At 56.4% G+C, this 15174-nt stretch overlaps 1 protein-coding gene across 1 annotated transcript; it reads right to left on the bottom strand.

Annotated features, from left to right (window-relative positions):
• Positions 1 to 268: 268 nt before the first annotated feature.
• Scarf2 (scavenger receptor class F member 2) lies at positions 269 to 11244 on the bottom strand. Its single transcript, XM_021185054.1, has 11 exons — positions 11005 to 11244; positions 6180 to 6238; positions 5988 to 6089; positions 5307 to 5826; positions 5006 to 5224; positions 4738 to 4866; positions 4193 to 4296; positions 3999 to 4116; positions 3678 to 3793; positions 2060 to 2212; positions 269 to 1809 (listed from the first exon to the last, which is right to left on the bottom strand). Exons 1-11 carry the CDS (start codon positions 11151 to 11153, stop codon positions 974 to 976), a joined length of 2505 nt encoding a protein of 834 aa, XP_021040713.1. The 5' UTR covers positions 11154 to 11244; the 3' UTR covers positions 269 to 973.
• Positions 11245 to 15174: the final 3930 nt, after the last annotated feature.

The raw sequence follows: 15174 nt of genomic DNA, 5'->3' as shown, positions 1-15174 counted from the left end.
ACCGGTGTCCCTTGCCCTCACCTCTGTCTCACCAGAAACAGTTCTGACCTCTGGGTCCCCCCCCCCCCAGCTCAGATCCCCACTTCTTACAAGTGATAGTTCAGGACTGGTGGGTTAGGCACACTTTTTACTTCGTTCCTGGAAACCCACACCGGGAACTTCAAGGTTCCATTTAGCTGGAGGAGCCCAGAGGATGTTGCATATAGGTTCCATAAGAGGTCATCTTTGCTCCACAACCTCCTGCAGGAAGTAATTAGAGCGCTGGAAGTGGGGAGAAGCATTTTATTAAAGAAAGCTTTGGCCTGCTATGAGGAGCCCATCCAGAAGGTCCCAGATGGGATGAGAGAAGCCCTGCCCAGGGCCTATAAATACATCTAAGGCCACCAGAGTAGGCCCTGGGGTTCCCTCGTGGAGTGATAGGAGGCCATCAAAACCAGCTTGATGGCTGAGGGACCAGGGCTGGCGTGGGTGGGAAGGGGACAAGCCAACATTGGCTGAGCCCCCTGCGAAGTAGAGACCAGCTCTTCTCCCCAGGTTCGGGCCAACCAGATACTCAGGAGAGCCCAGTTTATGGACGCAACCTCTTTTTGTCTTCAGAGAAAAAGACCCTTCAGCCATAGGCACCAGGCCTTGGCAAATGAGAGGCAGCCAAGAGGCAGAAGCGCTGCTGGCATCGGCCAGTGACAAGGTAGCCCAGCCAAGAACACTCTTCTTGGCCAGTAAGAAGTCTGTAGGCTCTCCAAGCCATGGCCAATGAGACAGAGATTACTAGAAAAGCTCCACTGCTAGTGGGAGCGGGTAGCCAGCTAAGTGTCTGCGAGGCCCGAGAGCAGATCCAACCAGGCCGCGGCTGCTTGAGCCTGGGCCAACCAGACACGGACTCGGGCGGGCGCTGGGTTTTGGGGCCAATGAAATGCCTTCGCTGCGGCCGCGCGGGGAAACGGTGGTGAGAAAGCCTCCCGGGGCTGCTAGCTTAGGAAGCTCCGGGGGCCGTGCCTGCCCTACTCGGCTCCCCGGCTGCCTCCCTGCTCTTCTTCCGAGGCGGTTTCTGGATGGGGGTCTTCTTCCGAGGGGTCTCGGGCGCAGGTGCGCTGGCCGCCGCCTTCTCGGACCCCGAGGCCTCGGACGCCGAGGCCGCGCGGACCGTCGAGGCGGGGAGCACGGAGCGCTTGGCCTTCTGCGGCGGTGGCGGTTTCTCGGCGCGGCCTAGGCTGCGAGTCTTGTCGCGCAGCTCGGCTGCCAGCATAGAGGCGGCCTCAGGCGCGCTGCGCGGGGGACCTCCCGCGTCCGTTGGCTCCGAGAGCCCCAGGCCGCGGCCGCGCGCTCGGGCGCGGGGCGGCGTGGGTGAAGCCGGGCCGGGGGCCTCCTCGGTCAGGCCCGGGGGCTGCACCGACGACGAATTGCTGGGGGTCCGTTTCCTCCCGCTAGGGCTCGGCGCAGCCTTGCGGCCTGCGGGCGGCGGCGACGGTGCAGCGGCAGCGGCGCTGTGCTTGCCATGGATCCAGGACACCTTAGGCTTGGTGGCAGGGTCTGGTGGTGGCGGCTTCCTGCGCTCGGGCGATGGGGACAGTGACAAGCCCCCAGCCTCATTTCGGGTCCGGGCCGGCCGGGCCTCACGCCGGGCCACACGCGCGTACAGCGCCCCGCTCGGCCCCTCCACGCTTGACGCCGAGCGCTCGCTGTCCGAGGATGCAGGGAGGCCCGCTGCCTCCTCCCCGGGCGTCGAGGTGCCCGTGGGCGCTAAGGACACAGCGGCCACCTCAGTGAGAGCGGCAGTCGCTTCCAGGTCTCGGCTGTCGGCAGTCGCCTCTAACAAGGGAATGACAAGCTAATCACAGCATTCAATAGCGCTGGAGGAGCCATCCCCCACGAGTGACCCCATCTCCTCTGCCAGAGGACCAGCTGTCTCTGTACAGAACCTCAGCTTTGTAGCTGCAGGACTGTGGCCAACAAATCCTAGTTCTCAGCTTCTTGGTGCCCTCATCCCCATGGACCTCCAACATAGATAGCAAGGGCATTTCATTGTGCTAGAGGGCCGTCCATGCAGGGCCACACTCACCCTCGTGGGGCACACAGTACACAGGGCCTTCATCTGTGGTGTCGAATGATGAGAAGGAGGCCCTGGAGGACCATGATGGAGAGGGCTGCTCCAGCCCTGAGGGTGGGTCCAGAAAACTGCAGTTGAGTGTGTTGTCTAGGTCATGATGGGCCACTGGGGGTGGGGGGAGAAAGTGAGGCAGGGTGCCAGGAACCCCCTCCTCTTCCCAGTCTGTACCCTTAATTAGCTAACCATGAACCAAGCGGTCATGACACGCCCCTACAAAAAAACTGCAGGGGGGACATGACATTCAGCAGAGTCACATTAGATCAGAGCAGAAGAATGAGTAGCAGGCAAACACAAGAAAGGGAACCGTGAAGAAAGCTGGAGACAGAAGTTTATTCCTGTATCCAAGCGCTTGAAAGCCTAAGGAAGGAGCCTCACTGTGAGCTTGAGGCTAGCCTAGGCTACTCAGCTGAGTTCATGACAACCTGGCTTACAGTATGAGATCCTGGCTCAAAAACAAACAAAATTGGGCTGGGGAAATGGCTAAGGGCACTGGCTGTTCTTCCAGAAGTTCTGGATTTGATTCCCAGAACCCTCATGGTAGCTCACAACTATCTGTAACTCTAATTCCAGAGGATCTCATGCCTTCTTCTGACCTCCACAGACACCAGGCATACAAGTGGTGCACACATACATGAAGGCAGCCTTCTTCTGACCTCCACAAACCCAGGCATACAAGTGGTGCACACATACGTGAAGGCAAAACACCCACACACTCAAAACGAGTAAATGGGGTTGTAAAGATATTTTTAAAACAAGGAAAAAGTGCAAGCCAAATGCGGTCAGCTAGGGAGCAGAAAGAGTAGACTACGTGTTAAGGAAAGACATAAACTCTAGCACACGTGGCCTGGGAAGGCCACCATGTTCTCCAGCCAACTCTGGCCTCTGCCTGGTGGGACTTGGGGAACCCTGGAGCACTTCTGAATTCAAATGTTCAGGGGAGGACTGCTGCTGGGCTCAGGCTCTCCCAGCAGCCTTTGCACCAAGGTTCAGCCCTGACACTTATGCTCCTAGGAGTCATGCGGCTTATATGGACCAGAGCTTTTCCAGCTGTCTCCTTTACCTCCTGAGACTGAACGGACCCCACCAATCTTCAGAAAGAACTTACCTAAAGGGAGGGACCGCCCCCTTGCCTGTCATCACATTGAACGTCTACTAGAGACTCTGAAGTGGGATGGGGACCATCCTGCCCTTTTCTAGGAAGGGCTCTAGTAACAGCTGGGAACCAATCAAACTGCTGGTGTGCTACACACACACACTAGTTCCCCTCAGGATCTGCATCGCAATGTAGAGAGATCTACAGGTCAGGTGACCTGCCAGGCAAATGACTCGTGTGTCCCTACGTCTCCTGCATACACCTAACATCTTCCCGCACCTAGGACTCCTTCCTTTCCCTACAGCCTCACCCCTAGCAACAGCCTCCCTTTCTTCTTCCAGGCGCACCTCTCCACTCCCACACACATTAAAACTCTAAGTCCCCTACTTCTGCATTGAGCCTTTGCACCCCGTTATACCATTTTCTAGAAGCCTCTTGTAGTGTGTTTTCCCTGAGTCCCAGGGCCTACATTCTTACCTACGACTTTGGGCAGCTTCTGCCTGCGAAGCGGGATTCGGGGCAGCTTCATGCTGATGCGGCTGAAGCTTCCACAAAAGCGTTGAGGCGCCTTCTTCCTTCCAAGGGTGAGCTCCCTGCAGGGGCGGGGCCTGAGCGAAGGGGCGGGGCGGGACTGGGAGGGACGGTTCAAATTCGATGGGAACAGAAGGGGGAGGCCCTGAGGAAATAAAGGGCTGGGCCCTGCCTCAGGAGTGGGGTCTGGGTTCGAGAAGCACAGTCGGTCACACAAAGCGGGCTACCTAAACCAAGCGGTGGGTGGGGGCTGGCTTAGGGCCTCACCGGCGCGCCGAGTCCTTGCCCCGGCAGGCGCAGCAACAACCGAGCAGCGAGAGCAGCAGGCCGAGGAGCAGCGTGAGCAGCGCGCCCGCGCCCATCACACCTTTGCGCTGATTGGTCTCTGTGGGGAGCAGCGGCTCAGCGCAGGATCACGCACCCCACTCCATTCCCTGGCCCGACGTTCTTCACCCACTCACCCAGGTGGCAGGCACCGGTGACCGGGTCGCATGATTCCTCGTGACAGCTGCAGGCCTGGGCGCAGTCCACGCCGTGGAGCCCGGCCGGGCAAGTTATATTACAGCTGCAAAGTTTGGGAGTCCAGAATGCCTCCTTTCCTTGCACGGGCCGCCATTGCCGGCTGGTCCCGGGCGCCTTAACCAAGGCACTGACTCCATCCTCTAGAGACTGAAGCCCACCCCCACCTGCGGGCGGGCACTTACTTGATAATCACAGTTAAGAAGTGAATGTGTGTGATTTCTACAGGAGGGGTCTGAAGGAATGAAGCGTGATTACTAGGGGCTGATTATTGAATGAGTGGAAAACGGAGAGCCCAGTCCAAACTACTGACTCGCTCTGTACACATAAGGATGCCACGTGATTAGATTACAGTCCAATGGCAGGCTCCAAATCAGATACCGCTCCAAAGTGCTTGCTGAACTCCCTACTGCAGTGTCCCTGAGGTCTATATGGAGGCCCCAGTGTCAGGTATATATTCCCTGTCCCGCTCCAGGTCCCCACTCACTGAGGTCCGTGAACACCAGGGCTGCAAAGGCAGCGCCCGGACTGGAAGTCACAGTGGCCGCTGCCGCAGTCAGAGCACACGAAGGCACAGTCCTCACCGTAAGTGCCGTTACTGCACTTAGTCTCGCACCTTGGTATCAAGAGAGGAGTCATGAACTGAAATGTAAGCCAAAGACCACGAGGCCTACAGAGCCCACCGTGCAGAGATTGCAAAGGAGCCAGGCCTAGAGAGGCGGCGGCCTAGGCCGAAGCAGGCACGGGCTGCTCACCGGTCGCCGATCCAGCCCGCATTGCAGTGCGTACACTTGCCGGTGACATGGTTGCAGGCATGCCCGTCGCGGCAGGGTGGACAGCGGTGGCCACAACCTTCGCCGTAGAAACCGGTGGCGCAGGGTTGGTCACATTTGGTTCCGTTCCAGCCGGGCTCGCACGTCAGACAGCGGCCTTCGACTACTGTGCACGGCTGCTGGCCTTTGCATTGGCCACACCTATGGAAGGGTCAGGAAGCTGGGCCGGATGGAGCTCCACTTCACCCTTCCGCCTTCCCGCCACCAGGCCCGCAACACTTACCGACGGCGACAGCCCGGGCCGTAGAATCCAGCGGGGCATGGCTCACGACAATACTTGCCCCGGTAGCCAGGATCGCAGGCACACGTGCCGTCCACCGGATGGCAGCGACCGTGAGAGCACTGGCAATAGCGATCACAGCGGGCGCCGAACATGCGCTCGCGACACTGGCAGCGGCCACTCTGCTGCTCGCAGGGCGATGAGTTGCAGGCGCACTGGTTGTTGCAGCTGCGGCCCCACCAGCCTACGTGGCACAGGCAGGCGCCTGTCTGTGGATCGCACCGCGAAGTAGCGCTGCAGTAGCAAGCGCTAGCGCATTGCGCACCCCACCAGCCCGGCTCGCACCGGCACGCGCCGCTCCGCGGGTGGCACGTGCCATGCTGGCACTGGCAAGCATGCTCGCAGCGCGCACCCCAGCGGCGCGCGTGACACGTACACTGTCCGGTCACGTCCTCGCACTGTCCGTGCGGGTGGCAACTGCACCTCTCCTTGCAGTCAGGGCCCCAGAACTGGCGCGGGCACTCTGCAAGAACCAGGTTGAGTCGTTAGCCTGATACACCCCATCCTCAGCTCCACCATACCCAGTTCCCAAGCCTACCCAGTCCAATCTGCCTCCCTGCCTAATTTCTCTATTTCTTCCCGCCAAACTGTCCAACACCCAACCTCAACTCGCCCCACGCTCACTAGTGTCGCAGTTGGCACCGAAGTAACCATGTCGGCAGCGGCATTCGCCTGGCCGCACGCACACCTCGTTTTCTGAGCACGTGGAATTGCCTTCGCACACCGCTGTAAAGGAGATGGGCTGAGCTGCAGCACATGATCTTCCCACCTCTGAACTGGACCCGCCTGCCCAGGACCCCAAAATGCCCCACTCACCTATCCCACACTCATCCCCCAGCTGCCTCCAGCCAGCGCAACACGTGAGCACCTGGGAACTTCAAACAGAGGAGGGATGTCTGAGCCTGACGCCCTCCCCCCACCCGATTCCTTCCCCAGCCTTCAGGGTGTCCAGCCTGAGGGAGGTGGAGGTGGTGGATACCCAAGCCTGAAGCCTGCCAGACAAAGTGAGGGGCCTAACTGTGAGTGAGAAAGGCTCCGGTCTCTGCCGCCAGAAGTGCATACCTCCTGGTCTGCATACCTGGCAAAGAGCCAGCCTCCAAGAATTGTCATCTACAGGGACTCCAGCTCCCCGATCCCATCAGCCACAGGTTAAGAAATAGGAAGGGGCAACAGTGAACCCGGAGCATGGAGCCACATGACTCTCATGACCTCTGAGATAGGTCTAACACGTCTTTTAGGACTAGCAGCCTAGCAAGGGTGTCAGGGATCCAAATGTGACATAGCTGTGACAGCACCACTGCCAGGCAGTCCCAAGGGGCACCTGGATACCCATGGTGGGAGTGTCTAAAACCCAGGGTGGAAGAGCATCTGAGAGGGATGGGATGGAGCCAAGTGTAGACCCTGCATAGTTCCTCTGGAGGCAGGCACCTGGGACCCTTGTTGTAGGCTAGCGGAACCACATATGGGAGCCTTCCCGGGACATAAAGAAAATAAACTGAGGCCCAGTGCTTTCCAGGGGCAGGGAGGGTGGAGTACCTACTGGTATTTAATGTTTTACTTATGTTTCTTTGACCTTACAATATACATGAAATGTCAGTTTTTTCAGAGGACTCTGCTGGGGAGGAAACCTGGACTGGACTTCAGGGGTAATTTCTCACTGCAGCATCTCAGAGGGCAGATACAGCTTGAGAAGTCCTTGGGTGTGAAGCCTGGGGATTGAGGGAGAGTGGGCAGCAGGGGTGGGGTGGGGTGGGGTGTGTGTGCAGTGTCCATGGTGAAGGCAGACGAAGCTGAAAGGGGACAAGTCACAGAAGCTTCATAAGGCCCAAATTTTTGCCTCAGTGCTACAGGGATGTAGCATCTATTTACATTTTAGAGGAAATGAGTGTGCTTTTTCTGAGGCTTCTGAACTTAGAACCCAGAGAGGGGTGGGAGGCAGGCTGAACCCAGACCAGTTTGGGGTGATGGTCATACTGTATGCATAGGAGCCAGTGCCTCCCCAGCCCAAGAGTTTGGTTCTCCCTCAGACCACAGTTGGGACCTGGTGTACAGAGCCCATACAACTTTATAAACTAAGGGAACAGGCTTTGCATATTTTCCACAATTAAAACTAGAAACCACCGGGCGTGGTGGCGCACACCTTTAATCCCAGCACTCGGAAGGCAGAGGCAGGTGGATTTCTGAGTTCGACCAGAGGCAGCCTGGTCTACAAAGTGAGCTCCAGGACAGCCAGGGCTATACAGAGAAACCCTGCCTCGGAAAACAAAAAAACCAAAAACCAAACAACAACAACAAAACAAAACAAAACAAACAAAAACAAACAAAAAAAAAACTAGAAACCACAGAAAGAAAGAAAGGTCTGTTTTTGCTGCCGCCACTGACCCACCCACCTTGTCCCAGGGATACCTTCTGAGAGACCTAAGTTCATCCCGCCCACCTCCCATGGTCTGGACTCTTTCATAGCTGCTTTCCTTGCCTGGTGGCCTGCTGAGAGCCCCAGGACACCGGTTCTGGGCTCCCTGGCTGCCCTAGGACAAGGGTTCTGAGGTTGGGTGTCTGATCCTAGGGCCACACTCAACCGTGTTTGATAGGTGGGTCAGCAGAGGTTGGGAAGCCAACTGTGCAGAAATCGTGTGCACCTTAGCTCTTTGCCCATTCTTTAAACAAGCAAACACGTATTTATCGCCCCCCCCGTGTGTGTGTGTGTGTGTGTGTGTGTGTGTGTGTGTGTGTGTGTGAGAGAGAGAGAGAGAGAGAGAGAGAGAGAGAGAGAAACAAGCCACTCTATGCAAGTGGAGTTCAGCCCTCCTCTTCTGCCATGAGGGCTCTGGCAATTGAACGCAGATCTTCAGGTTCTGTGGCAAGTTCCTTGATCCACTGAGTCAGCTCAGCAGCCTCAGGTCCTACTCTTTAGCGAAGGAACCTGCTGCTCAGAGAAGTTAAGATCCTTGCCTGTACAGGGCGATTTACAGCAAGGGAGCAAGCTACAGGATGCCTCTGAGAGCAGCTGACACTACAAGCAGATGCAAGCCCATTTGGGTTCACTGAGAACAAGTCTTGCAGTCTTTCAAGGACTGATCACCCAATCATGGCAAGCCAGGAAGGCCTGGTGAACTCATTTAAGATATTACAAAACAAACACAAAAACAAAACAAAAACTTAAAAAGTTACAAAGGCAGGTCCTTGCTCTCTGAGTGAGTGCTACCTTGGGTAATCAGACTCCAACCATCAGTGTGTGCTGCTATAGCTTGATGCTCTGGGAGCCACAATCACTGCTGTGTGGCAAGCAGTTCATTTTTTTCCATCTTAGAGCCCAATCACTAGATCTATGTGTCCCTGGTCACTATCCCCAGTCACCCTCAGATCCAACCAAGGAGGCTTCTGTGCCTTGTGGGTCCCCATCCATCTCTCCTCTTGCCCCCAGACATGGTTCTTCTCTACCCTAACCATGCCAGTTTCTTCACCATGCCCCACCAGGTAAACAATGCCATCTGACTTGTTCCTTCACTACTAGACTTGCTACAGCAGCTGCCCCCTGGATGACATCACAACTCTGAATGCTCAGGAGTGTCAAAAAACCAACCTTTGTATTCCTCCTCAGGCTGCCCCTGTCCTTCCATGCTGGGAAGCTGAGACCATGCTCACACTACATTTACTGAGAAAAAGAACTGCTTTCTCTTCCAGAGTCTATTAAATTTGGGCTCCAGCCTCCAGAGGCCACTTTCCACCTCCTAGCTATTCCATCTTCTGCAGGTGTCCGTCCCCTCTATGAAAAACAGCCTCATTTTCAGAGCAGTAGGCACATCTCTTGTGGCCCTGGCATCTCTTCAGTATGCCCTCAACCCCACACCTGCAGGGCTTCCAAGATATCCTCTAGAAGGGGGGAGGGGTGTAGGATGAGCTGTGCCCCAATACCTGCAGATCTATCTCCTTTTCTCCTGTAGGTCTGTGTTCACCATGGCATGTGACCCCTAAAGGAAAAGGCATTTCCAATTCCATAACTACTTGTGAGACAGGGCACTGGTCTCTGCAGCAGAGACCTTGCACTAACAGGCCTGGAGGCAGTGGGTGCATGGCCTCGTAAACGGGTTGAGCTGGCACCTCTCTCTGCTGGACCTCTCATGCATTGTAACCAAAAGGATGGCCCAGACTTCGGGTGAGCACAGTCCAGAGATCTTTCTTCTCACAAACTCTCCACCCACAGTCAGGGCATCCACCCTCATCTCCAGCACCAAGAGCTGAGGTCCATTGCAACCCCATTTTACAGAGATAGAGACAGACCCGAAAATCTAAGTATTTGCTCAGATCCAGACAGCTGGGGCAGAGTATAATGGCAAACATCGCGGCTATAGGTTACAGAGGCAGATATCCTCCTGAGAGGTCGGCCAGCGGAAATATTGGAGACCAAGGGTTCCCCAACTCCAGCTCGGAATAGCTTGACCCACCACTGGAGTCCCGTCCCCCAGCCAGCCGGTCGGAGGAGGAGAAGGCCTGGTGCGGGCTGACCGCCCTCCCTAGGCACCGCCCCGCCTGCCTCAGCCGCTGCATTCCTGGGGCCGGGGAGGCCCGGGACGAGGAGGCGGCGGCGGCGATGCGAAGCAGATGGCTAGTCAGGCGGGCCCCCCGCCTCCGAGGCGGGGCTCGCGGCCGGGAGTGGTCTCTGCCGTCTCGACCCGCTTTCGGAAACCGCGCGGTCAGCTAGCAGCCCTTGTCTACTTTGACCCTCCAAAACCCTAGCTGATGTTTCGCACCCCGGGGAGCCGTTTGACCCAGGGTGCCCCCCGCCCCGGGACCCTAGCCTGGAGTCCCAAAACAGCCTCCCCAGCACTGGCAGAGGCGCCCCACCGCGGGTTCCTCGCCTCTGCAGAGATGCCTTGACTGCGTCGTGGCTCCGACCAGCAGACAGGTCCCTCGGCTTCTGCGCCTACTCAGCGGGCGTCGCTCTTCACCCTCCACGCAAGCTCCGAGCTCCACTGCTTTCTGGCTGGGCCTGTCCCACACCGGCTTTCCCAGCAAGATCCTCTCAGAGACCCACCTCCGTACACCCAGTGGCCGCCCCAAGGAGCCAACAGGGGTTCCCACGTCCTCCCCATCGCGCGTCCATCATTGTCCTCAAGCACTCTGGTTTCTGGTCCACCGTGAGCGTAGCCTGGTCCGTGCTCACTTTCACCACCATCTTCCTCCCACCCCGCGCCCGCTCTACCAAGACAAATCTGTCCTTCCAAGTCTCGACTGTCCCAGTGCCCAGCTCGCCCAAGGTTGCTCCTTCGCCCTTCTAACCCCTACTCCAGGCTCAAGCCACTGGCTCCTGAAGCCTATGCACATGCTGTCCCCTCCGAGTGTCCTTGCTTGGCTTTGGGAGTAGCTTCTTTCTCTTCTTCCCTGACAGTTTGGACACCACATAGTACCCCTCGGGGCTCCCCACAGCACTCCGTTACCCCTCAGGTGATTTCTGGTCCAGCCGGCCCTCGGATGCAGCCTAGGGGCCCAGGCTCGGCCTGGAACCGAGCCCAAGACTCGAGGCAGGCCCGAGGGGCTCGCGTGACCAGTTTAGGGAGGTCCTAGATGGCCCGGACCGAAATGGGGCGCCGCTACCCCCAGCCCGCTTCGCGCCCACGTCTCGGACAGGCCCAGTTCCTACCCGGGCGTGCGGCACACGTTGCGGCCTCGCGGGTTCAAGTCCTGGGGCGCCGCGAGACCGGGCAGCAGCCAGAGCAGCAGCAGCAGTCCCAGCTCTCGGGCTCCCTGGCGCCGCGCCGGCCCGGCCCCCCGGGACCCTGCGCCCTCCATGAGGCGCGGGGCAGGCGCGGGTGGGCGCGGGTGCGGCCGCGGCAAGGGCGGCCGGAAGCGGAGTGCGAGGCCGGGCGGGGGGCGGCAGGAGGGGCGCCGGGCCGGGCAGGAAATTCCACATCGGCTCCCTGATCCTGGGCCAGCGCGGCCGGCCAGGCGGCAGCGCCCGCCCCGCGCGCCAGACCCCACCCTCCGGTCGCGCCTCCGCCCCTTCTTTGCTCGGCCCCCGCCCCCACCTGGCCATGCACGAACTCGGGGGTGAACTTGGTGGAAACCCGCGAAGCACTGCGGGAAGAAGGAACTGCGGGATCCCGCGAAAGAGTCCTGGTCCGCGCCTTTTCTCCCCCTTGTCAGAAGCCCTGGAACCGCCAGGCCCGGGAGCAAAGGGGTCCTGGAGAAGGCCCCGGATCACACACTGGCCTTCTGCTGGAGCCAAGAACCCCTAGTTGTTCTATGGTGTGCCATCAGCATCTCTTGATCTCGTGCAGCATGCAAGATGTAGACAAAGACCTGTGGGAATGAACTGGAGACCTAGGGAAAGGAGCTCTCTGAGGAAAAAGCCTGGAGCAGAAGGAAGCAGTGATGGTCTTTGATATAACGAGGAGGTAAAGACAGGGAAGGGGACACGAGATGAAAACTGAAACTCAGAAGTCCTCTCAAGAGGTAGGAAGGAACTGGGTGCCCAGGGCATGTATTCAGCTTGAGAAGGCTATTGGCTCCTAAGAGGGAGAAGTTCAGAGAGTGAGATCAAGGCTTAGAATGGAGACCCCGACTACATAAGGACAACCAGGGCCACTAAGTAGATTGCTCTGTCTCTACCAAACCCACTTTTGTCTCCTGATCTCCTGAGCACCTCTCTCCCTAAACAGCTGTCAAAGTGAGCTTTGTCATGTAAGCAGATCCAGAAGTCTTTGGAATCAGAAAGCTTTCTTTACCGGGAACCTCCAGCGTGACCTTAGTATGACATCAGCAAGCCTGTCAAAGGAGCTGCAGAATCGGTGTCCATCCTAGGGACAACTTGGACTTGGCTAAAGATATTCTTCCTCCAAGTCTCTACACAAGCTTAAGGATAAGACCCCTGGGCCAGAAGGCAGCTTAGACAGGGGCCCTCTGTTAACCCTTTACTGTTCTCACCAGTAAAGCTCTTCTCTCATCCCTGCCTTGAATCACTGGCTTCACCCAGGCAGAGCAGAACACAGTACTTGTGGTTACCACAGCCTAGGTCAGACAGGAGATGGTTGGAGCTGTATGGGTCCAGAAAAGACAAAGCAGGAGAGACCCTGAGGCAGACTGCTCCAGACTCTGAGCAGGAGTTCACACACCTTTGTTGGCAGCCTGGTCCCACCAAGGAGTATGTGCTTCTGACTTGAGGGAAAGGTTAGACAATATCTTCCTGGGCAGCCGGCAGAAGGCACCTTTGAGTATGAGGGACAGGTGGTGTAGACAGGGAGCCTGAAGGACTGAGCTGGAACCAGAGCAGTGGGCAGGCCCAAGGCCATAGACGTTAGCAGGCTGGCGGGGAGGGGAGGACCTCAGGCCTCTCCTCAGCCCTCTCAGCCTGGCTAGGCTGGTGGCACAGGGGTGAGGTGGAGTGGGTAAAAGGAACAGTCTTCCCATGTGGTCACAAATGCAAATACTTCTCAGCAACAAGTAAATAAGCCAACCACTTCTGGGAAGCGGAGGGTGAGCACAACCCTGCCCTCAGCAGTGGCCTCCCCAAGGAGGCTCCCCAGGCTGTTAGCAGCAGAGGTTCCTGTTGTTGCCTGGATCAGCTGGGGCTTTCTAAGTCCTGACCTGAGGGGAAGCCTCCGCTGGGCCACGTCCCAGTGGCATCAGCCTATCCTCTTCCCATAGACCAATTCCCATGCTTGATGGCTCTGAAGGGTACAACCTAAATGCAACCTAACTTCATGTTCATTACATGAGTTCCCCAGTGTCACCCACACACCCCATTTACCCGCTCCCTAAGCTAGGGTAAACTCCTGCCTGGGACCTGAACATACAAGCTGAATTTTCCAGGTTCAACTCTTGAGACAAGTGTGGGTGGCCACTTTGAATGCTGTCCACTTTTCCTGTTGCTGTGGCAGTTGCTGAGAAGAGCAACATAAGGAAACAAGAGTGCAGCTGGCAAAGACAGGAGGAACTTTGTGAGGCCAGCCTGTTTTTCCTACCTATAAGCAAGTTCTAATACACCCAGGGCTACATAAAGCCCTGAGTATCTTTGTTTATTGTCTCAAAAGTTTGTTTTTTTTTAGATTTTATTTGATGTATATGAGTACACTGTAGCTGTACTGATGATTGTGAGCCATCATGTGGTTGCTGGGAATCTGAATTCAGGACCTCTGCTCACTCTGGTCAACCCCACTCTCTCCAGCTTAAAGATTTAATTATTATAAGTACCAGAAGAGGGTGTCAGACCTCATTACAGATGGTTGTGAGCAACCATGTGGTTGCTGGGATTTGAACTCAGGATCTTCGGAGGAGCAGTCAGTGCTCTTAACTACTGAGCCATCTCTCCAGCCCCTCAAAAGTATTTTTTAAAAAAAGGAAATGGAAAGAAAGGTTCACAGTTTGAGATTTGGGAGATTTGGGACACTAGGCACTAGGGGATATCAGAGACTTTATACCCTTATAGGTTGCTGGCAGGAGGCTTGGGACTATGATGTGGCCAGAGACAGTTGTCCTGAGAGTGCAGTGCAAACACTGCCGGTGTACAAGACCAGAAAACCCCATATGACCGCTTAGGGATCCCCCTACCCCTTGGTCAAGCAGAATCCTTCCGTAAACCTGGGCCACATTTGGCTTGGGTGGCAGCAGTGCCAGCAGACTGGCACATGAAGCAAGCACTCTGAGACCTGGAAAATGGCATTCTTACTAGGAACAGATAACAATGGAAGATGTGGCCATCCACCCTTAAAGGAAGTGACTCACTTCAAGCAGGTGTCAACACTTAGGAAGGGATTGTCACTCTGAGGTATCTGTGTGTGATGTCCTGTCTCTCCAGGGGCCACAGATCCTGAGATAGCGAGGCTAGACATGCTGGTGGACATCACCTCCAAGTCTCCAGCCTCTTGTGTTCACTATCCAGCGTGACTGGATACCTTTCCTTAGCCATCCTCCAGTACACCACTATGTACTCTCGCCTTCTTTGAAAGGGCACCAGTTGGAAGACTGGGCGGTCACTCTGCCAGCTGCTCACTCTTGGCAGGAGGCCTGTGGTAGGCTTCTGTAACTGAAGACCTGGTAGCAAGCAGCAGGGAAGGTGGTCTGGATGCTGGGACCCTGAGTCCATTCATGTTGGGCACAGGCCAAAGGGTGGGAGAGGTGCAGTAAAGGTGACTAGAGGGCTCACCTGCTATACTAACACAGCCCCCAAGACAATCAAGTCAGTCGCCTGACAACCTTTTGGGAAATCTGGAGGTGGGAAGATGTCCTGTAAAGGTAACCACAATTAGGCCTGTGCCTTGGTTTCTAGTGACACACTGCCACCCCTCCCCTGGTACCTGAAATCTATTTCTTGACACAGACCAGGACACTACTGTCCTGTTCCATATTCTTTCCATTCTCATAAATGGATATTCTAAGCAAGTTCTCTAGTGCTGAGTTACACCCCAGTCCTCAGAGCTTTCTGCCTTAGACATGCAGTGAGGTGAACAATTTTGAGCTCCCCAAGGAGGATGGGACTAGGTCAGCACCACAGCTAGAGGCAGGCTGCCCAGGGGCTAGAGTGGATTGATGGATGGTATTCTTACTAGGAACAGATAACACTGGAAGATGTGGCCATCCACCCTTAAAGGAAGTGGCTCACTTCAAGCAGGTGTTAACATTTAGGAAGGGATTGTCACTCTGAGGTATCTGTGTGTGATGTCATGTCTCTCCAGGGACCACAGATCCTGAGATCTGTGGAGCTGGTGAGCCTCAGGGCAGACATTCGAGATGCTCCGACTGAGAGACAGGCAACTACTTGCCACCTCAGTAGCTCAGGTCCTGGTCTCTGTGTGACCAACATTCTTTCTGCTTG

Source organism: Mus caroli, chromosome 16 (assembly GCF_900094665.2).
Source record: "Mus caroli chromosome 16, CAROLI_EIJ_v1.1, whole genome shotgun sequence".
NCBI lineage: Eukaryota > Metazoa > Chordata > Mammalia > Rodentia > Muridae > Mus > Mus caroli.
This window is presented reverse-complemented; position numbering and strand designations above follow the sequence as displayed.